This window comes from Aethalodelphis obliquidens, unplaced genomic scaffold, assembly GCF_003676395.1.
Source record: "Aethalodelphis obliquidens isolate GAN/ISIS:26980383/991018 unplaced genomic scaffold, ASM367639v1 scaffold44, whole genome shotgun sequence".
NCBI classification, from domain to species: Eukaryota; Metazoa; Chordata; class Mammalia; order Artiodactyla; family Delphinidae; genus Aethalodelphis; species Aethalodelphis obliquidens.
Window position 1 is genome coordinate 12258736 of NW_020837988.1, and position 26784 is coordinate 12285519.

Here is a 26784-nt window from a genome sequence, read left to right on the forward strand (position 1 = left end):
AACCCTAACTCGCAAGGGGCTTCTCACTTCTGCTGAGGAAATGATCACAGTCCGAGGGCGCCCTCTACCTTGAGCTCGTGTGCTAGGACCACATTGCTCATGCTGTCAGCCTGCAGGCGGAACGCGTGCTCCCGCTTTTGCATTTCAGATTCAAACTCCTGGAGCAGCTCCTGGAACAAAAAGAGCTGGTGGTGAAAAGAGCACGGTGGGGCCAGCAAAGACCCACTGGCACGCTGAGGGCAGGAGGGACGCAGAGGACCTAGTGGAGGACGAGGTCAAGAGTGGGACTGGGGCCTGTAACGCTGCATGAAGGACATCGGAGGGCTCTTGTTCCCACCGTGGACGTAGGTTTGTCCCTCTCCCCTGTGGTCCTGTGGGGTTTTGCTCTGCACAGACAGAGCTGCTAGTGGACCCACAAGGAGAGACACCAGGCCCATGAGCTCAGAAGCACCCCTCCCAGCAGTTCTGTTGTTGGTTCCGTCTATGTCTCTCTCTAAACAACACGCCACTCTTCCCTCCGCGCTACCTGCCGGCTTCCTGAGCAGCCCCACCCCACACCCCCGACACAGGGCTCACAGCTCCACTCCCCTGGCTGTGTAAGCCTCACCCACGGGCTGAACCCAAAAGTCCATAAACTATTACAACAATAAAGTGATTCACGGCTCACCCAACAGCGAACGATTATGACGGTTCCCATCTCATTTCTCCCAGAGTTTTCAATTCTCTGTCTCTCTCGCCGCCCCTTCTCTGTCTGGTTCTCTCCTGTTTCCTGAGTGGTGTCTGCTTCCCAGGACACACCCCATAATGTGACCCTTTCTTCTCCTGGGGTATGGTCCCTCCAGGGCCCTCAGTCTCCATGCCCATCTGGTCTCTCCCTGGGCTGCCTCACAGCCAGCATCCAGGCCCGAGACTCACAGCTCCCCTAGGCGGTCCTCGGTATTCCTGGATGCCCTCATCCTCTCTCCTGGTTTACTCCTGCTGGAAAGGACCTCCTTCCCCAGCTCAAGAGCTCCCATCAGGGTGAGAGTCCCACGATTCCCTGCCCCACTCGGCCTTCTCCCAGGGGGCTGGAGTAGGAGCTGCCCTCAGTTTCCCTGCCCCACCTCTCTCAGACTCACGGGCTTCCAGGTGAGGCTGCCAGCTCAGCCCTGTGACTGGGGCCACCCAGTCCTGGGGACCCGCCCAGCTCAGGCCCCCATTCTCCTGGCAGCCTCCTCCACTCCATCTCTTGGTTCTCAATGTTCTGAACTCAAAAGGGAAACAGAGGCAGCTAAAGGCTGACCCCTCGGCCCCGACACACAGCCACGCTGCACAGGGCTCGCTCAGTAGTTACACTCCAGTAACTTCCTGAGAGGCTGTTACCCAGCCAGAGGCATCCACACCCTCACACCCCAGGGCCCCGGGCTTACATCTCTTCCCCCAGCAGTGCTGAAGACCTTGTCATGTGTCTTCTGTCCCAAGCTGAGGTTGAGGAGTTTGGGCCAGGCTCTGACTCTACAGGTTTTCTGGACGTTTGCAGCACCTCCTCTTTGTTCCTCTGAAACCCCTTTTGCTCATGGCTCTGGGGGCCTTTCAGTCTGAAGTCTCCACCCTGAGAAGTGGCTATGATGTTTACTTGATAATCTGACACCTTCCTGTTCTCTGCTGTATGTTTCTGGAATTTGTATTGTTAGATGAATCCTGGATTTATCCTCCATGTCTCTTAAATTCTCTCTTGGATTTTCTGTGTCTTTTTTCCATTTTCTGAATTAATTTCTTTATATATACTTTTATTTTTTTAATTTTAAATATTTATTTATTTATTTGGCTGCTCTGGGTCTTAGTTGAGGCACGCGGGATCCCCGTTGCTGCATACAGGCTCTTAGTCATGGCATGGGGGATCTAGTTCCCTGACCAGGGATTGAACCCGGGCCCCCTCATTGGAAGTGTGGAGTCTTAATGATGGCCAGGGAAGGCTCTATACATACTTTTAATTGTCAAAATTCTTTCTTGTTATGATTGGCCCTTCCTCCTGGCATCCTGAGTTACGGATGCAAAATACACCCCTGGGGACACTGATCTCAGGAAGCCCCCACAATGTGCTCTTAGACACTGAAAATGAAGATATAATGTGATGAGTGGCTGGCTCTGTCCCCACCCCATTCCCAAGAGGCTCAAGTTCTCACCTTGGGGGAACGACACAGGAAGAGCCTCATGGGAAGGAGGGAAATAGCCAGCCCCTGCCCTGGGAGCAGGAAGGTGGCTACTCTCCCAGCCCATCCTCCAGGACTGGGCTGACAGGAGTTGCAGGATCACTGGCACTGGCTGCGGAGCCCAGGAGGCCACAGCACCAGAGCTGCCCACGCAGACAGCTAGACCAACACGGACAACCAATTGCCATGCCCGGGCAAGCCTAGCACGGGCAGGGCCACACGGCCCTCCGTGCTGCCTCACACCTGAGCTGATCACACGGCGGCGGGTTTTAGGATCTCTGTCTCGGGAATCATCTCTGTCCTACCCAGGGTCATTTTCCCTGTTCCTCTGGGCCTCTTCTTATGTTGCTGGCATTTCTCTGTCTCGTAATCCTGCCTCAGTTATATGCTCCTACTCAGGAATGAGGCAATAAAAAGTTCACTGGGATGTTGAAATTAAAAAACACCTGCTATTCATAAGAGACTGTTACAAAAAGGGAAAGGAAAGGCACAGAATGGGAGAAAATTTTTCTTTTTGGCCACACCCCGTGGCATGCAGGATCCTAGTTCCCCAACCAGAGATCAAACCCATGCCCCCTGCAGTGGAAGCGCGGAGTCTTAACCACTGGATTGCCAGGGAAGTCCTGGAAGAAAATATTTGAAATATATATACCTAAGAACTTGTTTCTGGAATATATATGCAGAACTCTTACATATCAGTAATGGAAAGACAAATAACCCAATTTTTTTAAGTACAAGAAAGCTGAACAGACACTTCACAAAGGATATATGAATGGCCAGTAAGCATGTGAAAAGATGCTTAATCTTTGATCATCAGGGATAAGCACATTAAAACCACAGTAAGACACTACTACACAACCACTAGACTGGCTAAAGAGAAAAAGACTGACAACACTAAGTGCTAGCAAGGACGGGGAGCGACTAGAACTCTAATCTGCAGCTGGTGGAATGTGACGCTACAACCATCTTGGAGGACAGCTCGGCATTTTCTTAAAAAGTTACTCACAGCCGTAGGACACATCGCAGAAATTGCACTCCTGGTCATGTAGCCTGTGTCCATTCAAAGACGGCCAAGGATGCTCACAGCAGCCTCATTCGAAATGGCCCCAAACTGGAAACGACCCAAGTGTCCAAAATGTGCGTTGACAGAGAACGGAAAGAGACTAGCACCTCCGCACAACACAGCACTGGCACCGAGAAGGAACAAGCTGCCAACTATATGACAACTACGAGCCTCAGACACGTCACGGTGAGAGAGAAGCCAGACAAAGAAGGGCACAGTGCGCGGCTCCATTCTCACAGGACTCTCCGAAAGACAGATCTCGCCGCAAGGGGCAGGAAGCAGGCCAGTGGGGCCGGTGCCAGGGGTGCTGCTCCCTGACTGCAAAGAAGCACGTGGAACTTTGGGTGGCAGTAAAGTTCTGCCTTGGTTGTTACTCAAGTACCTGTGTTAAACCTTGTTGAACTGCACGCTTAACATGGGTGCATGGACTGTAGGAAATTACAGCTCAATTAAGTTGAATCTTCGCAGAGCCGACTGAGGTCGCTGCTTCCCTAATGTCAGGTCTGCGTTGCAGACAGGGCCCACACAGCCGCCTTCCTTCTCCCCATGGGTAGTTCAATTTCTGTAAAGAAAACTGTGCTGAGCTTCTGTCTGGGGAAGGAGCTCCTGGCTGCTGGGCACTCCATCTGCACATGAGGGGGGTGGTTCGCGGCCCCAAATACAGACATCCACCTGCACGTGCATGGCCCCTGGTGTCCCAAGGCCTAACCTCTCTGAGTCTGTAGGCCCACTGGCTGCGCTTCCCACAGGCCCGCTCCCAGGTGCTGCCCCCGCCCTCCCCGGGAAGGCGCAGGCTCACTCATCCGTGTGCTGAGGCCCTTCTCCTGCTCCCGTCACTGCTGTGGGTTCTCACTGTCCTTAGTCCTTTATCGTCTTGTTTACAGTGGTGACAGGAGAGCAGATGCTCGTGGCTGATGTGCCCTATGGACGGGAGGTCTGGATACAGATGCAGAAATCACACACTGAGGGACAGAGTCAAACTGAAATGCACATCCTGGAAAGCACAGCGCATGGAGAGCCCAGCACACTAGCAGGATTCCAGGTTTCTGACCAAGTAATGAGGCCCCTGCTTTTGAAGAGGCTTGGACAGACTCAGCCTCCTGAAGGAAAGAGTCGGGGAAGGCTGAACCCAGCCTGAGCGCGCCGGCAAGAATGGGCTCGTCTGCCTCCGCCCTGCAATAAACTCCACAGCAGCCTCCCTCCCCTCCTCGGAAGGTGGGGGGCCTCAGAGACACCATGCAGAAGTACAACTGAAAACATATTTTTTTTATCCCTTGAGAAGCAAGACGAAGTATAAGGGGTCACACGAGCAACCCTTGTTGGGATCAGAATATGAAAATCATTGAGGTTCACTCCTAACGCTACAAAATACTGAAGCACTTGGTTTCTGCTCCAAGTTCTGCAGTCTGTGGCTGCCAGGGGGCAGGAAGCCCTCGCACAGGCAGAGCCTGGCCCAGACCAGCGGGCAAGCATTTAGTGTCCTTGGTGAGAAAACAAGAAAGCCACCACCCCTGCACGCACTGCTGCGTCCAAGTCCACTCCCCATCCCCACTTCACCCCAGAGGCACGCGGCTCAGGCCCGCCTCCCGACCACCCTCTTCTCTTGCTCCTGGGGGCCCCTCTCCTGCTAGTCCCCCACCCATGCCCCTGCCCTGTGCCGATGTCCCCGGCTCAGCCTGGATGGCTCCTCTGCCTACAGTCACCCTTTGGGGGTGCCCCAGGTTCCTAGCTCTGTACCCTGTGGCCCACCTGCTCCATCCTGACCTCCCAGTTTGTCCACCTGGGAGCGCAGAAACCACTTCCTATGCAGCCCGACCAAGCGCCCTCCCCATCCTCCCTGTGTGGTTCCCCCATCTCCAAACAGGGCAAGTCATCCCGCCAGGCACTCAGCCCCAAACCAGATGTGTCCTCGGCGCCTGCCTCTCACCCCATCTCATCTATCAGCGTGTGCACTGGCTCTGCCGTCTAGGTGTATCCAGAACCTGCCAGTGGCTCAAGCCCCGCCCCCTCACCTGGGGCTGCGGCAGCCTCCTCCTGTCTCCCTGCCTCCCCAGTCCCACAGGCTGTCCTCAACCCAACAACAGAGGATCTTTTAAAAGCTCAACTTGGCTCACAAGCCCCCAAGAGTTTCTCACCTCACTTGGAGCAAAGGCCATCCTCACGAGGGCCTGGGAGGCCTACACCGCTGCTATCTCAGCCCCCTTGAACTTGAACTCTGACGCCAACTGAAGGCGGGCTCACAAGTCCTCTTCTCAGGGTGCCCTTCCTGACCTGCCTATTAAAGATCAGCCCCATCCACCCTGCCTCCCTGTGTTATGCAGGTGACGTCCCTAGGATGCTACAGCCAGAGCCTGTAATGTTCGGGTGTCCACTGTGCCCCCACAAGGGCCAGCTCACTCTCAGGGCAGGTGGGGCCCCTGCTCAGCCCTAACCCCAGGGCCCGGGATGGTGTCTGGCAAAGTCTATTTGTTAAATGAATAAATCAATAAATCACTGTTTCTCCTCCAGTGGCTTCTAATCCTGTGACTGCTAACCAACAGTGAAACACCTTAAGCCCACAGTCTACAGCTTACAAACTCAGCTCCCGTCATCTTATACTTCTTTCTTGAAAATAAAAATCACTATTACCATTGCATCAATTCTACCTTTGACAAGTCAATAATGAACACAAAGATCTTCAGAAAAAGGAGACGGGAAACCAGCCCAAAGGAAGCCCACAAAGCTGATGAGCACATAAGGCCCTTTCTTCAGTCACAGAGAGTCGGGCGTGGGCAGCACAGCCCTGAGGCTGGCGTGAGCCCCAGCTGTCCCTGAACCACACTAGGCAGCAAAGGCTGCCCAAGTTCCTGGCAGCAGCTCTGGATGGAGCCCAGAGCTGGAGAGTCCAGACGTCAAGTTTCCTTCCTTCCAGAGACAGGGCTGGTATAAAAACTCCCATCCGGAGGTGCCCTCCTTGTGGACAAGGGGGCTCAAAGCCTGAACAAGCCTGAGTCGGAGCAAGGGCTCTGAGTGTGGACAGGCTGGGAAGCCACCCACAGACTCAGCCCAGCGACCACAACTCCCACCAGGGCACTGCTGCCTCCAAGTGCCACTGACTGTCCTGCTAACTGGGACACTCCCACCACTGCCCAGAGCCCTTCCGAAACTCCTTCTTTGGAAGGGACTCCAATGCCACTTGAGGAAACCTCATGACTTAGATGAGTCATACCTGGTCTTGATCACTCAGCTCATGCCCCAGTGACCTTGGACTGTTTCCAAAAGTCAAACCCGCCCATAATGGAAAAGTTCTTTGGTCCCTGAGGACTCCAAAAGAAAGTCCTCTGCAGGAAATTTCAAATGTTCTAAGCGATGATGGCATCATGGACAGTAAAATTCAAGCTTCCAAGAGGGGAAGGAAAGGGCAGGGCCCCCTCCTCCACCAGCTGTGGTTGGTAGATGCGGCCGTGCCTGAAAGCTCGGTCACAAGGACAGTTGTGTCCATGGGCGCCTTCCATCCTGATGGGTACAGCACATCAGGATGCTGTCCTATCTCAGGACACTGACGCTATGCTGTGGGACAGAGGGCCCAGCAGTCAGGCCTCAGTCTGCCAGCTGACAGGTCTGTCCTCCTTGAGAACCGCTGACCCCAGTGCCCGAAAAGGAACCAGCACAGGCAGGCACACCATTCACATCTGCCCAGTGGCACATCCACTGGAGAGACTAGGGGCCTAGTTCAGAGCTCAATGGCTCAGTCAGCCAATCACTCCAAGTCACTCAATCACTCCAAGAAGGACAGAAGTGAGGGCACAGACAGGTTGACTTCTAGATCCAGCTCCTCTCCAATATCACAGACACAGTCTAAAAATAAGGCGTGGGCTTCCTTGGTGGCTCAGTGGTTAAGAATCCGCCTGCCAATGCAGGGGACACGGGTTTGAGCCCTGGTCTGGGAAGATCCCACATGCCGTGGAGCAACTAAGCCCGTGCGCCACAACTATTGAGCCTGCGCTCTAGAGCCCACGAGCCACAACTACTGAGCCTGCGTGCCTAGAGCCCGTGCTCTGCAACAAGAGAAGCCACCGCAATGAGAAGCCCGCACACCACAATGAAGAGTAGCCCCTGCTCGCCGCAACTAGAGAAAGCCCGTGCACAGCAACAAAGACCCAGTGCAGCCAAAAATAAATAAATAAAATAAATAAATTTATAAAAATGAGGCGTGAGTTGTTATCCTGTGGCAGGATGACAGTACCTAAGAGTTCTTGCACTGGAATTGTCTTGGACTCAAATTACGGCTCCGCCACTTACTGAGGGGGATCTTGGGCAGGTTACTTAATGTTTCCCCTATCTGGAAAATGTAGAACAAAATTGTGTCTCTGTTGTGTTGAGCGGATAAATTCACACACACGCACAAGGAGCTCCATGAGGCAGTTTCTATAAACACCAGTCACTGCTACAATGACACAAGCTTGGCACATCCTGGAAGGAGACCAAGGGTACCCATGTCCTTGCATACACGCAGCCCTGCCAGACATGGACTTCGGCCATAAGTGTGAAGGATATCCTTCACCCAAACCCCAACATAGCTGAGTCTCTGAGTGTAGGCTGAGTTTCAATGACACCAAGGAGAAATTTTGGTGACAGGTTTAAGTGTCACCTGTCAGCTGATACATCTATATTTAAACTTATTTACTGCTTTGTTGAAAGAAGTACAGTTATCACAACTTGAGCTCCCAGCTCTTTTCCACAGTAAATAACTCAAACTTTAACTTTATAATACTTTTTTCTAAAATAAATAAAGGAGGAAATGTTTATTCTATTTCCAAGGAAAGAGAACCCTGGGGGAGTTACTACAGAGGAAGATTTAGACACCCCATCACACTTCCCCACAGATCACCATAAAGTAGAAATCTGTGATCCCAGGATACCATACGGCTAACAAAATGGCCTTCTCCAACTGGTACAATTTTGGTTTCAGAGAGGGCGGGCAGGGTGGGCACCTGAGGAGGAACTGGACCCCACGCCCTACCTGCCGCTGCAGGGCAAGTTCGCTGTCCAGCTCCTCCAGCCTCCTTTCCAGCTTCCACTTCAGGTTCCCATACTGCTCCCGCTGCTGGTCCAGCTCACTGTTCCTGTCACTGTGTGAAAAGTGCAGTGTTAAGAAAAGTAACACTGAAGAGTCTCCAAACTACACATTTGCAGGGTCACCTTTGCAAACATGAGGTGACAGGTGATGCTTCACTTTTGCAGGGGTGGCTTTGGCAGGACCCAGGGGACCTACATGCTGCACCTGGACAGGTGACTGCCTGCAGAAGAGTACGTGATGTGGGATCCAGGCTCTCACAACACAATTCCCAAAGTGCCTAAGATACAATCAAAAGTCACCAGTCATACCAAGAACCAGGAAAATCTCTACCTGAATGAGAAAACACAATCCACAGATGTTAACACCAAGATGACGCAGATGCTGAAATGATCTAACAAGGATTTTAAAGCAGCCGTCATAAAGATGCTTCAACAAGCAATTTTGCACAGTTTTAGGACAAATGGAAATCAGAAACTCTCAGCAAAGAAAAAGTAACAAAGAATCAAATGGAAATTTGAGAACTGAGAAGTACAATAACCAAAACAAAGGACACCCTGGTTGGGCTCAAAGGCCGAATGAACATGTTAGAGCAAAGAACCAGTGAAAAACAAAAGTTACCTGACCTGTTAATAGAAATAGACTGAAAAAAATGAGCAGAGCCTCAGAGACCTGTGGATAACAAAAGATGTGACACTCACATGGTCATCACTGCAGTCCCAGAATGGAAGGAAAAAGAGGGTGGGGCCAAAAATGTACTTGAAGAAATAACGGTTGAAAATGTCCCCAATTTGGTGAAAAAGAATGGGCAGAAGACCTGAGGAGACACTTCACAAAACAGTGTACAGCACTTCAAGGCTGCAGCAGAGCGCGCAGCTGAGGCCTGACCTCCCTTCTCACCGTGAGCGGAGCCCACAAGCCTGACGGCAGCTTCAGGGTCTCAGTCGACTTGCCTCAAGTCAGCTCACTTAGTTTTGGATTTAATATATATTCCACACCATTAAAATAATCATAAGCTCAAATATGTTTTATTATAATTATACAGATTTGTAAATCATGGGGAAAAATTCCAAATAGTTGAACAAATCTCCACTAATTTCAGCCACACTGGGACCCAGAAAAAGACATCCAGGTGTGGCCCTGCCTGCCTTCCCTTGACAAACACTGGACAGGTGGGCGCCGGGCAGCGCTGTGGGGCAGGAGGCGTGTGGAGGGTCGGGGAGTGGGGTCTGCTGGCCCTCACCTGTGGACCCGCTCCAGCTCTAGGCGGTGTTCCTGCAACCTCTGCTGGGACTGCTGCTGCAGATCCTCCACCCGCCGGGCCTCGCCGGCCAGCGCCTGCCTCAGCTTGGCCACCTCGATCTTGAGCTCGCTCACCTCGGCCTGCCTGGCCTCCTCCAGCCCACGGGCCCGGGCAAATGCAGCGTCGTAGCGCTCCAGCTCCCGGTCCCGCTCCTCCAGCACTTGCAGGTTGTAGACAAAGTCCTCCCGCAGGCGTCGCAGCTTCCCCTGTGCCTCCTCCAGCTGGCGCTGAGCGTCCTGCAGGGCTGCCTCCCGCAACTGGGAGTGCTGGGCCTGCAGTGCTCGCCACTCCTCCTCCTTGCGAGCCAGCAGGGCATTCAGGGCCTGCTCTGTGGGCGGGGGCAGCATGTCGGCAGCTGCAGCAAACAGGAGGCAGGCAACGGGTTCACCGTTAGGGACCCTGTCTTCCACAACACACACCTCAGATCCCCAACTAAATGATCGCTGTCACCAAAGCAGGAGGATGCTCTGGCCAGTTACTGGCTTTCTGGTCACACTCTGAGTTCTGGAGAGCCAAAGGCAGCTCCCCTAGGCTCCAGCAGGGTAGGGGCATACTAGGCCCAGACCCCAAAGGCTCTTTCTACCCTATCCTCACCCTACAGCAGAGGGAACAGACAGTAAGTGCAGGATCACCGAGGTAAGAGAGGAAGCAAAGACAGGGAGTGTTGTTTGCTCACCTACAAAAGCTAGGTTCTTTAAAATAGTTTCATAAAGGCCGCTCAGTAGCTGAGCTGTGACTGGCCCCAGGTGGCCCCTGAGCTAATGCCCCTTCCCACCCCCATGCTCTACTCCTGGAGCTGGAATGCAGGCTCCCGGAGATTCACCACCCAGAAGCAGGCCCCTCTGTTCTTGTGTTTCCAGTCCATCGTGCACTGATACTTTTGTAAAACACAATAAAGTGCTAGAACAAAAATGAAAATTACAAAAACGAAGATATATAATACACAACTCCGATTTTTTAATTATTAGATTCAACAGCATAAAACTACTTTGTCAAGTTGCCAACAAGTGTCTGAAGACCTCTTGCTTCCCGTCTCCACAGAGGATGGCCCACAAGGGGCAGGGCCGGTGAGGGTTGCTCCCCACCAGGGCACCTCCACCACTGTCCTGGTCCCATCACCTGGCAGAGATGGGGTGGATTCTGATACGCAGAACCGCTGGTGGGGGTGGGGGGGGAATCTCCTGGGCTTGACTTATGCAATGGGTCTGAGGCCATGGGTCAGGCCCTGCCAGCTACACAACAGGCCCAGAAGGCATAAAGGCTAGCACACGTACCACTGGCATCTTCTGGGGTAGAGGGTGGCATGTGAATGATGCCCGGCTCTGAGAGTGCTTTTCCAGGAAGGCCAGGTGGGGTCTGAGGCAGGCATCCAGCAGTGACTTTTGTGTATCATTGTCCCTAAAGAGTCTGAAATGTCTGATTCATTTTAAGTGGGTTTTTTTTTAAATGAAAAAGACAAACTGTCCCAGGCCATCTCAACCCACAGGGTCAATACACATTCATGGAAACCCTCTTGGGCAGAGGAACAAGATTTCAGGGGCCTGTGAAGACACCCTGCAGGTTGTGGAGGTTCCATGCAGCCCCTCCCAAGGGGCACCAGCAGCATGAATACTGGTCCCCCTTGGTCAATGTAAAGCAAATATCCACAAACTAACACAGAAACAGGAACAGGAGAACCTGAGGGTCTTTTTTAAAATTTATTTTTAACATTACATTTACAGCAAACACTCTCTAAACCAGAAAGAGGACTACTTTTTTTAGAGACATGAAGTTCATTTCACTCCTGAAATTACTGATAACAAAAACCAACAACAGGGGGACTTCGCTGGTGGTCCAGTGGTTAAGAAACTGCCTAGCAATGCGGGGGACACCAGTTCAATCTCTGGTCAGGGAACTAAGATCCCACATGCCGTGGGGCAACTAAGCCCACGTGCCACAACCAGAGAGCCTGCGTGAGGCAACTACAGAGCCTGCGCGCTCTGGAGCCCATGCACCACAACGAAGGGCCCGTGTTCCGCAACAAAAGATCCTGCGCACCGCAACAAAGACCCAATGCAGCAAATAAATAAATATTAAAAGAAAAACAAACCAACAAAGTTCTACAACGAAACCTTACTTTCTAAAACCCAGTGGAGGTAAGAAATGAACAAAATTTTCATTTTACACAACGTTTTGATGGCATCAGGTTTACTGTGATTGAACTCTTCGTAGGGCCTCAATTCAAACACCTGCAGAGTTGCTGCCACCAGCACTGCTCTCCTCAGACAGCCCAAGTCTTGCTTCGCTTATGAGCTGTGGACTCTTTGCCCTGTGAAAGGTGATCACTAATAACAGAACTCATAAAACTCTAGAGAAAAGCAACAAAAAACCAAAAAATAAACACACACACACACACCCTACCAAAAAATTATCTGTGTAATCAAAATTATTACTATTAACATCTTGGAAACAAAATGAAAAAAAAAGTAAAGTGGTCTGGGTTAGTATTTAGAGACTCCCAAAATATTCTGTCAGGACTAAAGAAACAATAAGGTGCGTTTTCTGGAAGAAGATGCGTGTTACGTGCTTGTCTACCCCCGTGGACAGTGGGAACATGAAACAAACTTTTCAGACATTTGTTTCTCACAGCTCAGCAGAACAGTGCTCAGAACACAGAAAGTAAAATAAGAAACACACGATGAGGGAATTCCCTGGTGGTGCAGTGGTTAAAGATCTGCCTGCCAGTGCAGGGGACACGGGTTCGATCTCTGGTCCGGGAAGATCTCACGTGCCGCGGAGCAACTAAGCCCGTGAGCTTAGTGTGCCACAACTACTGAGCTCACAACTACTGAAGCCCGCGTGCCTAAAGCCTGTGCTCCACAAGAGAAGCCACTGCAATGAGAAGCCCGTGCATGGCAACGAAGAGTAGCCCCCACTCGCCGCAACTACAGAAAGCCTGCGTGCAGCAACGAAGACCCAATGCAACCAAAAATAAATAAATAAATAAATAAAATTGATTAAAAAAAAAAGAAACACACGATGAACGTTAGGAATGGGCAATGAAGGCCAGGTAATTACTAAATATTGAGCAATGCATCTGACTAAGGGCTTGCTGGAAGGCAAAGCACAAAGGAAAACAGGATCCATCATAGGATTTGCATCTTTCATGAGGAAAAAGTAAGGCAGTTTCCCAGGTGAAGCTGTCGGCATTTAGCTCTAAATGAATTCCTTACGATAAGGGAAACAAATTGTGCAGGACAGGGCCTGGCAAGCTTTCTCCCTTTCCTGGCCAGTCGGTAAACATTGAGGGCTTGGTGGGTCACAGGGTCTCTACTGATGCCCCTCAACTCTGTGTGAAAGCAGCCACAGAGGACAGAAAAAGTATAGGCTGAGTCTCTCCCACAGGCCTGCTGTGCTGACCTCCAGACACTTGTGCAGGGGACGCTTTTATTAGCACCTGTGTGACAGATACTATCATTTCTTAAGGCTGGTCCTCGCAGCCCCTAATCCTCAGGCGTCTGCGATGATCTCAATCTGGACAGAAACATCCATCCACAACTCCCCGGTGTCCACTGGGGGTGCAGGCCAGCCTCACGGAGGGGAGGAGGCACATGCCCTTCCAGCCCAGCCTGTCTCGGGGTGACTGCACCAGAGAGGCGGAGCAAAGGGAGAGGGCACAGGCACGAGAGGCTGAGGGAGAAGGAGGAGAACGCAGGGCCTTGTGGGGTTGTGATACAGCAACAAACACTGGTCTTCATCCACGGTTTCTGGCACAAGGCTCCTAAAACCCTATTTCCTGAGTGACAGAAGCTACAGGGGCATCTTTAGTTAGTTTTTGTTCCTAGTTCCTGAAATAACTCCAGGTGAAAGGATGTCTCCCATTATTCATAACAAACCTCTTTCAACCACACCTGAGTCTATGTTAATGAGGTGATTTTGGAAAGCCCTAGATAACCAATGGTTGGGGGCTGGTTGCCAGGGGAACCGGAGGGTTGGAACTTGCACCTCCACCTCCCAACTTTCAGGGAAAGGAGAGGAGCTGGAGGCTGAATCAATCACCAGTGGCTAATGGTTTAAACAATCAGGTTTAAAAATCCTGCCAGGTGGGCCTCCAACCCACAATCTGGACAGGATTGGCAAACAATCTAGGCATGTTGCAGCAAAAATAGAAATGAAGTTTTCCCTCTCCTGAGAACAAGAAAAATAAAGGGAACAGTGAACAGGCTAGACAAGAAACATAACCTGGCCTGAAAGAGTTAATCACTCCTAGTTTTAACTGTTACTAATCTGTAGTGTCTGTAACTAGATCTGTACTTCACAAAGCTAACCTATCACTCTTTAACACTAAGTGAATGACATCCTGCGCTCCCTTGTAGCATCTGCATTTCAGAAAGAAGGTCGCAGGCCGATAACCAAGAGACAAACGGACCCAACAACCCAATTACCAGGCTGCCTGAGGCCAGCTGTGACTGTTTTGAAATAATGCAGGAAAAAGAATGCAAGACCTTCACTACTTTTGATCCTTATCATATAGGCCTGACTGCAAGCCCCACATATAAATCTTCTCTGATTCCCCGAGGAGCAGGGGCACAGTTCTTGAGGTGCCAGCATGCCGTGTCTCTCCTTTGCCTGGCAGAGAAATAAAAGCCTCTCTATTTCTTTTCCTCCAAATCTGTCTCCGTATTTCTATTCGGCATTGGTGCACAGGGAGACAAGGTTTTTGGCAACAGGCACAGGTGCATTTCTTTAAGAAGGTTACTCATCCAAAAGACATCTTCCAAACACAAAAACTCAAAACCCAAAACCTGCTTCCCTGGTAGCGCAGTGGTTAAGAACCCGCCTGCCAATGCAGGGGATACAGGTTCAAGCCCTGGTCCAGGAAGATCCCACATGCCGCGGAGCAGCAAAGCCCGTGCGCCACAACTACTGAGCCTGCGCTCTGGAGTGCGCCAGCCACAACTACTGACCCCGCATGCCACAACTACTGAAGCCCGCGCACATAGAGCCCGTGCGCCACAATAAGAGAAGCCACCGCAATGAGAAGCCCATGCACTGCAACGAAGAGTAGCCCCCGCTTGCTGCAACTAGAGAAAGCCCGCGCACAGCAACAAAGACCCAATGCAACCAAAAATAAATAATAAATAAATTAAAACAAAACAGGGGCTTCCCTGGTGGCGCAGTGGTTGAGAGTCCGCCTGCCGATGCAGGGTACACGGGTTTGTGCCCCGGTCCGGGAAGATCGCACATGCCGCGGAGCGGCTAGGCCCGTGAGCCATGGCCGCTGAGCCTGCACGTCCGGAGCCTGTGCTCCGCAACGGGAGAGGCCACAACAGTGAGAGGCCCGTGTACCGCAAAACAAACAAACAAACAAAACAAACCCAAAACCTGTCTCTTTGCTGCAAAATGAAACTAAGCACCGAAGGTCAGCAACACCTCCCTGGGGAAATCCAGGGGACGGTCCCTGGAACTAACAGACCAAGCAGATGCTCAGACTCCTCTACAGGCTTTCAGTACTGGCAAGGGGCCAACGAGGCACAGGCAAAACGTCCCTCTGGACTTACCTCGTGGCTGGCAACCAGGTTCACTTTGCCCCCCACACAACAAGCCTCGCTTAGACACCAAGGTTGCAGCAAAGAGGGTGTTTATTTGCAAGATAATCAAATCTCAAATCCACCTCCCCAGAGGCAAGGGGCTTGGGGTATTTATGGGATCAGGAATAAAGAAGCAGGGCAGTCAGAGGCAAGCTCATGAGGAAAGGTGATTGAAAAAAGGTTTTGTAATCGGTCTGCACAGGTGTAACTAGGCTACAGGCCTCTGCACGTTTTGAGGGTGGAGTTTTCGACCCCCCAGTGTTAAAAGGTCACCAAGCAGACACTCCTACATGCCCAGTTGGAGGGTTGGTGGTCCTATCCAGTCTTAACTGGCTCAGCTTGAACTAGACACAGCTGACTCCAAGTTCCTGGAAAACAACTCAGGCAAACATCTTATTGTTTAGGCTACATGCTGCTCGGAGGACATGCAAGTCTTAAAACTACCTTGATTAGTGAAGGCAGGTGAATGGGTTTGACTAATTATTATGCACGGTTTCAAAAGCATCCGTAAAAATCCCTGAACTAGCAGGTTTGAACTTCTGGGCTGGTGAAGGCGTGGAAGTGTGGAGGGCAGTGTGCCAGGGGAGCGAGCATGGGAGCTCCCGGCCCCTCCCACCCACCTTACCCTGTGTCTTCCATCTGGCAGCTCTGAGTTGTATCCGCTTATAATAAACTGGTGATCTAGTAAGTAAAGCGCTTCCCAGAGTTCTGTGAGCTGCTCTAGCACGTTACTGAACCTGAGGAGAGGCGTCATGGGAACCCTGATTTACAGCAGTAGGGCAGAGCATAGGTGACAACCTGGACTTGCATCCAGAAGGGGGGCATCTCGTGGGATCAGCACTAACCCCAGGCAGTTAGTGTGGGAACTGAGTTAAACGTAGGACACCCACTCGGTGTCCACCGAGAATCTGAGAAGGCTTGATGGAGGAAGCGCCCCCTGACATGTGGCATCGGACAGGAAGCAAGCGTCCTGAGTGTGAGGGCAGGGAGGGAGGACGAACTCGGAAGCAGGGTCCTAATCAGAAGGGACGGCCGAACTCCACAAGTGTCCTGATAGAGCTGTCCTAACCAGGGACAGTGTGGTGGCCTCCCCGCAGGGCTCTGGGGCAGAGCAGAGCTCTGCCGGGGCAGACCTTGGGCACAGCCCCGGTCTCCACCACCTCTCCTGCTAGGCAGTCGCACCCTGCCTCGCCCAGCACCCACAGGCCCAGTGCGGCCTTGTCAGCCTCTCCTTAGCTGCATCCATCCAGGGCCTGCTTGCCATCTCGAGTTAACAGGGTGCTGACAGAAACCCTGAGCCTGCCACCCTCAATTCTGCACGCCACCGCCCCCGCTGCCCTCAGCTTGCCCATGGCACCCCTCTCCACCCAGCTGCCCAAGCTGAACACCACGAACTAGCCTGGATTTCCTGCTGTCTCTCATCCCCCCACCACACCTCAGCCACCATCATCCCTCACCTGGAGTCTCGCTGATTCCAGACCCTGAACTGGCCCCTCTGCTCCATACTTGCCCTTTCAGAGCCACCAAAGGAATCTTAAAAAAAAAAGCCTAACTGCCCCCCGCCCAGCAGTGCTTCCAGTTCCTCGGTCCACTTACAACACCTGGATCGCTACATTCAGGGCTGGGATGTGCCGAATGGTTCCCCCTCCCACCCCGTCAGTCAATCTCAATCCAGCTGCCCCTCTGCCTGGAATGCTCCACCCAACCCACAAGCAGGCTCCTTCCTGTCACTGAGACCAACTCAAGGATCACTCCAGGAAATCCCCCCTCAACTTCGACCCAAACTGGTGCAATGCCGTAGACCCATCCAAGTTCTCTGCGTGGCACTTACCAGGAGCGGGTGGATTATTGCTTATGTTATCATTCTTCCCTACACATTCCACATGGTATCCCATACTTGGAACTCCAGCACACAGGAGGCGCTCAAAAGTATGTACTAAATAACTAAATGGTAAAAACTATCACATGACGGGCTTCCCTGGTGGCGCAGTGGTTGCGAGTCCACTTGCCGATGCAGGGGACACGGGTTCGTGCCCCGGTCCAGGAAGATCCCACATGCCGCGGAGCGGCTGGGCCCGTGAGCCATGGCCGCTGAGCCTGCGCGTCTGGAGCCTGTGCTCCGCAACGGGAGAAGCCAAAACAGTGAGAGGCCCGCGTACCGCAAAAAAAAAAAAAAAAAAGTAAAAAAACTATCACATGACAACACATAAACATGGGGCTCTGGGGCTACAGCAGAGGAACCCGGGAGGCAGGTATCTTTGTTCCCCCAGGGCCCTTCCAAACCACTCCTCCTCCTCCAAAGGCTCGGCTTCCTTAAAGTACCCACAACCCTGTGTACCAGGTGGTCTCAGAGCCCAGGTGGCTCTACCACAGAGGATGACCCTGCATCCGCTGAGGTGCCTGGCCCACCTCTGCTACCCTGTCCATGGTTTCCCCCACTCCAAAATACCCAAGCACCCCACACTCTGATCGCCAGCCCTCTCCCTTCAGATTCAGTCACTCTAGATCAACAATAACTTGATCTTTAAGTGTGTTATTGGCTGTATCAATGAACTACAGGGAAACTAAGGACATTCACTTTAAAAAGTTTTAAATTCAGTAAAAACTGGAGTTATTGGCTTCCAGTTCAGTCAGTTGCCAAGTATTTCCCCCAGGTAGACAGCCGAGGGGATTCCCCAGGTATGTCCTGAGGTCACCACACTCTGTTCTGTACGCCAATCCCTGGCACCTTGAAGGAGATAACAAATGTTTGTTACTACTCCAGTTAGGATGTATATCATTGTAGCCAGAAAAAAAATGATACTATGTAAAATTCTCATAAACATAGCAAACTTTCTTAAATTCATTCATTTAACAAGTATTTATTTAGCTCTTACTACATGTCAGGTGCTGTTTCACCTGCTGGAGACACGGGCCAGGTCCCCACACCAACGGGTTGTCATCCCTACTGGGACAAGACAGAGATGCACGGAAACAAAGGGGCAGAGGAGGTAACTTCCCACATCACTAGTGTGGCCGGAGACGCAGGGCTGCCCGGGTCAGAGGTCAGGGAGGCCCTGCCCAGAGGGAAAGGCAGGAAGGGGCTCTGCTCAGCCTTCAGGAGGCTTACACATCCTGTTCAGCCCATGGCCCCTGCCCTGGCTGCAAGCCTCCCAGGACCACTGGGAAACCAGGGTTCCAGCAGGTCAGCCTGGCCACCAAGCTCAAGAAAAGCCCGGAGTGGAATAACAAGGTGATTCGATGACCTCCACAGTTGGGCGTTCACCCACACTAACTGACGTCTAATGGCTGGCCCCCCAAACCCCAACATATGCACAAAGCCAGCTGACTACAGTGGGGCTGCATGAGTGTGAGCTGGTGCGTGGCCTAGTGAGCTCTGGGCTCTGGCATAGTCTTGTCAACAGAAATCGGCGTACACACAGACCACCCACATGCCTGTGCACACTCACAGGCAAAGAATCAGGATTTAAGCAAATACACAACTTTAAATGATGCCGATGCTACTGTGATCTTTGATGAAATGCCTGAGTCATCACTGCGGCTTTTTACAGAGAGAGCACACGGAGGTCTGTGACGTCAACGGGCCTCCCTCCTCTGAGGACCGTCCGTAGGCTCGCCTCTTAAATGCATCGGTCACACAGCCACCCATGGAAATTGCTCTCCTAGTACAGAAATCTGACCACGTGATACTGTGCCCATGGCACGTGGCCTTTTCAAAAGAAAGTTCAACCTGTTTGGCACAGTATATGAAGACCCCTAGGATGGGGCCTGGCCCATCTTGCCCACCACAGCTCCCTCTGGACCTCCAGCCGGTCCCCAGAGAGAAACCAGCTTCTACTGTGTATGCTCCGCTGGACCTCGACATGCCCAGTGCTATGCTCCTTTCCCTCCCACCCCATCACAGACAGCCTGCCCTGCATCCGTCACAAATCCTAAAAGCCCCAAGGCTGAGAATAATCGGCTTTTATTAAAGGTCACAGATTCAAAATCTGGACCCAATCTGTCTGTCAGCCAGCAGGCATCCCCAGTACACACCCAGTTTACAGGAGGGACCACACAAAACCTCTGGGGCAACTGGAGAAATCTCCGGGAAGGGCGGGGGGAGCGCACTGTCAACTCGTCTTGGCCCACGGTGTTCACAATCTTCTAAGAGAAGCAGTGGGGTCAGCAGGGGATGGACCAGGACTGTGCTAGGTCATCTCATCACTCTGATGTTCTCATCTATAAAATGCTGAGCTTTCTAAACTTTTTTTTTTTTTTTTTTTTTTAATCTAAGGGGGATATTTACCTGTTAGTTCTGAAAGGCACTTGGAAATTCTGGGTCTTAGGAAGATGGAAGTTACTCCTCATGAAAGTCATGGTTTCCCAAACATGGAAAATTTGCAGGCTGCAAACAGACACAAGCAGCAGAGGCCCTATCTGAAGACCACCTCAGTCATGAGTGAGTTCGAATGCACCCCTGGTGTCAAGATGCCACCACAGACTATACAGTGGGGTGTGGAAGAGCTCGGGCACTCACTTACTCTCTCACCCAAAACCCAGCAGTGGTCTGCAGCAGTTGACCCTGACCATGCAGGCCCAGCCTTGTCAGATCAAACGGAGCATTGAGAAAGAGGCTCAGAAACTGGCTCGTCCAGGCATTGGGAGACTCTGAGGTGTCTCTTCACAGATTACGACAGGGCCAGGGCTGCAAGGAGGATCTATAGCCAAGCATCTCCTAACAGCCAACATCATACTTACAAGAGTTCGGGGCAAAGGATGAGGCCTAAGAAACCATATATGAAAAGGAGCTCCATGGAGAAGAAGGAGCTTTCCAAGCCAAGTGGGCTCTGCAGAGGGGCTCGCCCCGCCCTGGCAGGGCCCCAACTCTCCAGCAAGCTGGCAGCAGCGACTATAAGCTGGGTATACAGGAAGGAGCCTGGGAGGATGATTTCATCCTTGCCAATCTCACCCCTTGCCAAGATGACCAAATCAGAGAGGAACCCACAGGCTACCCAATTGCAGATGTGACAGTAGAACTAATCACACTTTTGTTTGTCTGATCAAAAACTTGGAGCAATTGTTTTAGAATAAACACTTGACAAGTACTTTACTGAAAAAACATTGCATGACTTCAGTAAAACATAAGCAGTTGCAAACTCTAAAATGTACAAAAAAGGACCATTTGTAAAGGCTAAAAGTCAGTCCCTAGACGCTCACAAACAAGCCATTTAGGCACAATGGCTGGGCAAAGAGACACCTAAAGCAGAGGTTTCTTTTTATCTCCTTCCTCTGAAGGACTGTGGCTCCAGATACATTTGGCTTTCCACTCAACCACCATTCCTAATGCAGAAAACCCAAATCTATTTTGGTAAGGCATGTTGTCTTACTGGTGCTCTGTAAATATATTCAAAAAGCTGAATTTATAAAACATTTTTGTGGGACTTGAAAGAAATTCCAGAGGTGGCTCATCTCTGCACTCAGGACAGGGGACTCAGTGCTGGCACCCTCTGGAATCCCAGCATGAACCAAACTCGGTATAGACAATTTTTAAGAGGATCGAGGGGATGAAAATTCGGGGCCTATGACCCAAGCCTTTTCTCCTGTCCTTCACTGACTGCCAAACAGTACCCATGACCATTTGTAAAACCTGAGAGAGATGAGCAGCAGATAGATCTTAATTCAATCACCGGAACTTGCTTGGGGTGAGGGATACTGCTACAGTGAGGGGAACAGAGTGCTTTTTATTTGAATTTACAGCTGCCAGATTCCCTTGCCTCTCCCCCCCAAAAAGCGAGTAAATGATAAAATAAAAGTTTGAATAGTCTTGTAGTTAAGAGCTGATACTGTGCTCACTTTTAGAACCACATAAATGTTTCACATACCAAAACTTAAATCAATAAGGAATCGGGAATTCCCTGGCGGTCCAGTGGTTAGGACTCCGTGCTTTCACTGCCAAGGACCTGGGTTCAATCCCTGGTTGGGGAACTAAGATCCCACAAGCCGTGCACTGCAGCACAAAAAAAAAAAAAAAAAAAAATCAATAAGGACTCAAAGTGAAATATAATCAGAAACAAATGAACCTCACTTTATTACAAATTAATAACATAAACACACTAAGACAACTTTGTAAAACAGCATTTTAACTATATATTCTAAGGAAAAAAACAAAAACAACCACATGCAAATATTATACTTTAGTAGGTTTGTTTTTCACACAAATATGGATTGGTAATACTGAAATTACGTTATATGCGGTCTAGGATTGAGCAAAAAGGTAAATGTACTGAGGACAATAGGAGCCAGAGTTAGAGGAAAAGGAATGTAGAATGAACCCTGTGGTGATGGATTGGAATTGGAAGTATCAACATAAACTCAATTTTTAGTATGTACAGATATATGGATATAGAAATAGATACGGATGTATATAGTGTACACAAATACATGTTTCCCAGCTCGCCCTTTGAGAAAGCCAAAAAGCAATGACACTCCAGTAGCAATGAGCATACCTCCCCCAGATCTTGGTTTCTAAAAAAAACATCTAAACTAAAAGGAACCAACGCTCCTTAGAGAAATGACTGACTCCAGGCTAGGTTAAGGAAAGCACAAAATGAGTCCAGAATATCTTGTGGTGTCAGAAAATAAGTAAGTGCTCAAAATGTTGGGGACAGGCTAAAAGGACAGAGGCCAACTTGAATGGGCTAAATCTGGACAACAGTGCAACAAAATAAATGATAGTAATGGATTATAACCTATGAAATAAAAATAAAATGCCTATACCAAGAAATAACTGAACAAATTAAAATATGGAAAAGTTCTTCCTTACAGTACAATTCCAACTTATAAAAGCAGAAATAATGGAAATGGAAAAATTACCATGTGGCAAATGCAACACTTATAATTGTTTCAGAAAATGCTCACTTCTGGACGCTAAAATTACTCGTTGGCAGTATGGTTATAAACAAGATATTTACTATTTAGAAAGGGAAAAAGGGTAACTTGATGAGGGAAACACCTTGTAGACATCACCTAAAACACACGGCCGAAGTTAGCATCAGCAGTAATGGGACAAATCAGCATCAGATGACTCCTGATGAGATGCAGAGAAAAACACAATTTCACTGGTAAGGTTTTTCTTAATAAAAATGCATAACTTAAAAGTAATCATAAAGGAACATCAGATAAACCCAAACTGAGGGGCATTCTGCAAAATAACTGGCTCATAAAAGTCAAGGAAAGACAGAGGAAGTGCTCCAGATTAACGAATAAGAAGACAAAACACGGATGGTGCTGGATTGGATCTTGTAAAAGACTAAAGTCATTCGTGGGATAATTGCTGAGTGAATAAATCCTATACATTAGATCATGGTTTTGTATTAGTGTTAGTTTCCTTAGTTTGCTAAAATGAACTATGGTAACATAAGAGGTTAATATTTGGGGGAATCTCGGCAAAAGGTAAAGAGGCAATCTCTGTACTCCTTTTGCAACTCTTTTGTAAGTCTCAAATAATTAAAAAAAAAAAAAAAATCACTCTGGACCAGGCTGCCTGGGTTTGAACCCGTCCTCACTGGCTGTTGTCCGGGGTAAACTCTCTCATCTCTGCAGCACCCACCTCTTCAGGTTCCTGGAGGGGTCGAATAAACACTAGAGCACTCGAAACAAAGCGTGCCGGCAGAGAACGCCCCCGGCCCTCCCACCCAGCGCACTGCGTCTGGCAGGACTTGAACGTCTCGGGTTTTTCCAAGGAAAGCAAAGACGCCCGTGAAAAGCGAGCCGAGAGGCCGAAGCCTCCCACGTTGCGGGCCCCTGAGGCCCCTCGGCGGCCCCCCGCGCCGCCCCCGCGTCCGCGCCTCACCCAGAACGCCTGCTACGAGCAGTCTCCGGTCCCGGCGCGTTGCCATGGTAACCCGAGTCCGTCTGCCGCTATCCGGGCGCGCTTGGTGCACTGCTCGGATCCCGCCGGCTGGAAACGTGAGCCCCGAAGCCAGGTTCCGGGTTCCACACCCCCCCCCCCCCCCCCCACCCCCGGCCCGAGCGCAGGTGCAGCCGAGGGAGGAAGGCTTAGGACTATCAGTGGGTGGCGGGTGGACGGGAGGCGGCCAAGGCTTCCCGGCGCGACAGCCGCCCCTCGTCCAGCTAGGCTCCACGATCCCGCCCGTCTCGCAGCCCCGAAGCTGTTGGCGGCTCCGACGGGTCGGGATGTGGGACTGCACGGAGCGGGGCGGTACTGTACCTGGGAGGGGAGGGGCCCGGGCTGTAGAGAGGCAGTGATGGGCACAGAGGCGGGGTGACATAGTCTTTGGTCCAGCCTCTCCTCTCCATCTGTGTGTTCTCCACCCTGATGGCTTTCTGGCTGCCCAGGGCCAGTCGCCAAGCTGTTCCTGCCAGTGCTGGACAAAAGTCCCGACCCTCTGTTTTAGGAGGCAGCTCTTGGAGGGAGGTCCAGGGGTTATTAAATATCAGGCAGATCAGGGGCTTCCCTGGTGGCGCAGTGGTTGAGAGTCCGCCTGCCGATGCAGGGGAAACGGGTTTGTGCCCCGGTCCGGGAAGATCCTACATGCCGTGGAGCGGCTGGGCCCGTGAGCCATGGCCGCTGAGCCTGCACCAACGGAGCCTGTGCTCTGCAGCGGGAGAGGCCGCAGCGGTGAGAGGCCCGCATACCGCAAAAAAAAAAAAAAAAAAAATCAGGCAGATCAATAATTCAAGCCTCATGGAAAATGAAAGATGTGATCCTATCAGTGCGCAGAAACCACGTGAAAATAGTCCTGCCTGCCTGGAGGAGCCACAGCGGGTCCCCATGACCTTTAACCTACATCCCATAGGCCCTGGGCAGCCTCACGGCCTCCAGACCAGGGTAACCTGCTTGACAGTCCAGCTTCAAATCCCAATTCCGCTCCTCTTGTTACAGCTTTCTGGGACTCTGTTTGCTTCTCCATAAACTAGGGATAACACCCTCCATTCCTCATAGATTTGAACAACATGTGAACTACATGGGTGCTAGTTCAGCCCCAGGGAAGGGCCTCTGGGGTGTATCTATGTAAACCCAAAGGGCCAAGAGGATACACCCCTTTGAATAAAGACAAATCCTAACAATAAATATGATCTCTGTACCTCACCATCTATGCCCCAAAACCTGACCCACCCCACCATAACCATATCCCTGCAATTACCCCAACAGTCACCCTAACCCAAGCCCTGACCCTGACCCCAACACTAAACCTAACCCCAACCCTCACCCTGACCCTAACCCCTAACTCTGTGACAACCCCAACACTAATCCTAACCCCTAATCCTGACCCACCCTACCGTAACCCTATCCCTGCAATAACCCCAGCCCTGACCCTGACCCTAGCACTAACCCTAAGGGTGGCCCAGGAGCAGCATGGCCTTGATTCCTGTGGCAGGGCCAGCTTCTACCACTTCAATCGCCCAACATCCCAGAACTTCTGATTCCCTCACCTGAGCCCCAGTTAAGGCTTCTGGGGTGCTGGGCCCAGAGGGGTATGGTACTCACCTGCCCCTGCACATCACACAGCCCACAAAATGATGGAGGCCGGCAGTGGGCCCTGCTGAGAGCTCGGGCCCTCACCACCCCGAGAGGGGCCTTGTCACTCCTGGCAGACCCCACAGGCCCTCTAAGGTCTGAAAATTTGTCCACTTGGGCTCTGGAGCTCGGCCCCTTATCTGTGCCCCACATCTGGGAGCCCAGTAGATGCCCATGGAAGGGAGGAGGGACATGTTGACTACTCTCTACCCAGCTCTCTGCCTGGTCTCCCCACAGGTCAGGCCAGACCCCACGTTCTCCCAGTCTGTCTCCCCCAACCTGCCCACCATCCTGTCCAGACCCCCTCCTCCACCCAGAATGCCCTCTGCGCACACTGCAAGGCAGGTGACCCTTCGGCCAGCCTGCTGCATCCCCGCTGTTGCCAATGCTGACTGACTGTGTGTCTGTCCTGGGGCCACTATAACAGTGACCACAAACTGGGGGCTTGAGGCAGCAGTTCTGGAGGCCAGAAGCCGAAATCAAGGTGGCTGCAGGTCTTTGCTCCCTCCAAAAGCCCTGGATAGAATCCTGACCCACCTTTCCCAGCTTCAGGTGACTACTGGTGCTAGTCCTTGGTGCCCCTCAGCCCATCGATGCATCACCCCACTCTCTGCCTCCGTCGTCACGTGGCCTTCCTCCTGTGTGTGTCTTCACGTGTGTTCTTTTCTAAGGACACCAGTCCTATTGGGTTAGACCCACCCTTCTCCCATGTGACCTCATCTTAACTAATTACATCTATAAAGACCCTATTTCCAAGGAAGGTCGCATCCTAAGGTACTGGGACCACCAGAACACGTCTTTTTGGGGCCACCATTCAACCTGCTACAGACTGCTTTCCCTGGGCTAATATCAGCCCAGGGCCAGCTCCCCACAGGCCACCCTGTGGTCACCCCTCACAGATGTGGTAACAGAACAGTGGAGGTTAAGGGACCCTGCCCAGCCCCTTCGTGACTAGCATAGCCAGGATCAAACTGCCCCCTCACCCCAAGCATACAGTTGGAGCTTGTGAGGGTACAGTGCTTGTGGGATAATAACAACATTGCAGGGACACTAAAGGGCCAGCAAAGGACTAGTGCTGGACCTTCCTGAGAAGCCAGTGGGCTCTGAGGGGGGCCCTGCTTCCCGGCCTGTCGTGTGGGGTGGCCCCTATATCACATGAAGCCCTCAAAGCCACACTTTGGGTGATTCTAGAACTTTCTCCACTTTACAGATGGGGAAACTGAGGCCAGGGGGCTCAGGAGTGGGCCAAGTCTGCTGGCCTGGGCGTGGTCAGCCATCCTGCTCCCACTGGCGCCCCCAGCACCTAAGCTTAGAGCAAATGTCAACACTGGGTGGCAAGCTGGCTCGCTGTGGGGTGGTATAAACCAGGATGGCCACGCATCAAAGGGCTGGGCTTGGGCTGTGGCTCCCAGATCCCAGAATACCGCCTGACCTTGGTGATCCTCAAGTGACCCCTGTGTGAGCAGCCTGGCCTGGCAGCTGGATGCCCTCCCAGGACAGTGCCCCCCAGGGGAGTACCAGGGGCTGCCCGACGAGGCCCCCATTCTGACTGCCCACGACTCCAGGTCCTTCCTCCAATTTTTGGCCGTGGGGCTCATAGTGCTGGGAGCTGACCTCACAGTGGGAGCCCTGCTGCCGGCCTCTCATGGGGTCCCAAAAGCACAGGGATCTGGGTGGGGCCAGCTTAGGCACCAGCCTGCATGGCCTTGAGCAAGTCACTTCCCCCTCGGATTAGGAAGGTGCCTGTGTTAGGCTGCAATGACCTATCCACTTGCTCACAGGCCCCAGGGCAGGAAAGGCCAGGCTGCCACCTGCTGCCTGGGCCTCTGTGTGCCCCTCTGGACCACCAGAAGCAGGTGGGCAAATTCCCTGGTAGGGTCCTGAGGAAACAGGGACCAGCTGGGAGGCTTCAGTGGGAGAGATGTCCTTCACCGTCCCCCCCGCTACCAGTATGTGCCAGGCCATGGACAGCCAGCGGGATGGTCCCTGCCCCTGCCGAACAAGGGGTGCCCTGTGAACCGGGCAGCAGGCTGGGGCAGGGGAGGGCGTCCTCGTGGCGCCACAACCAGGAAGGGAC

At 51.7% G+C, this 26784-nt stretch overlaps 1 protein-coding gene across 5 annotated transcripts in view; it reads right to left on the reverse strand.

The window, feature by feature from the left end:
• CCDC57 (coiled-coil domain containing 57) overlaps nt 1-23342 on the reverse strand; it is a 106657-nt gene extending 83315 nt beyond the window's left edge. For 3 of the 5 annotated variants that reach the window (XM_027081098.1, XM_027081101.1, XM_027081100.1), the window contains exons 1-5: nt 22193-23342; nt 21049-21173; nt 9555-9969; nt 8258-8366; nt 69-170 (exon numbers count right to left, since the gene is read on the reverse strand). In XM_027081098.1, the coding sequence (XP_026936899.1) occupies nt 69-170; nt 8258-8366; nt 9555-9961 (618 nt within the window). In that variant the 5' untranslated portion in view covers nt 9962-9969; nt 21049-21173; nt 22193-23342. Of the gene's footprint in view, nt 1-68; nt 171-3198; nt 7193-8257; nt 8367-9554; nt 9970-21048; nt 21174-22192 lie in introns of those variants that run through there. The other 2 variants (XM_027081097.1, XM_027081102.1) reach the window with 2 other exon arrangements.
• Nucleotides 23343-26784: the final 3442 nt, after the last annotated feature.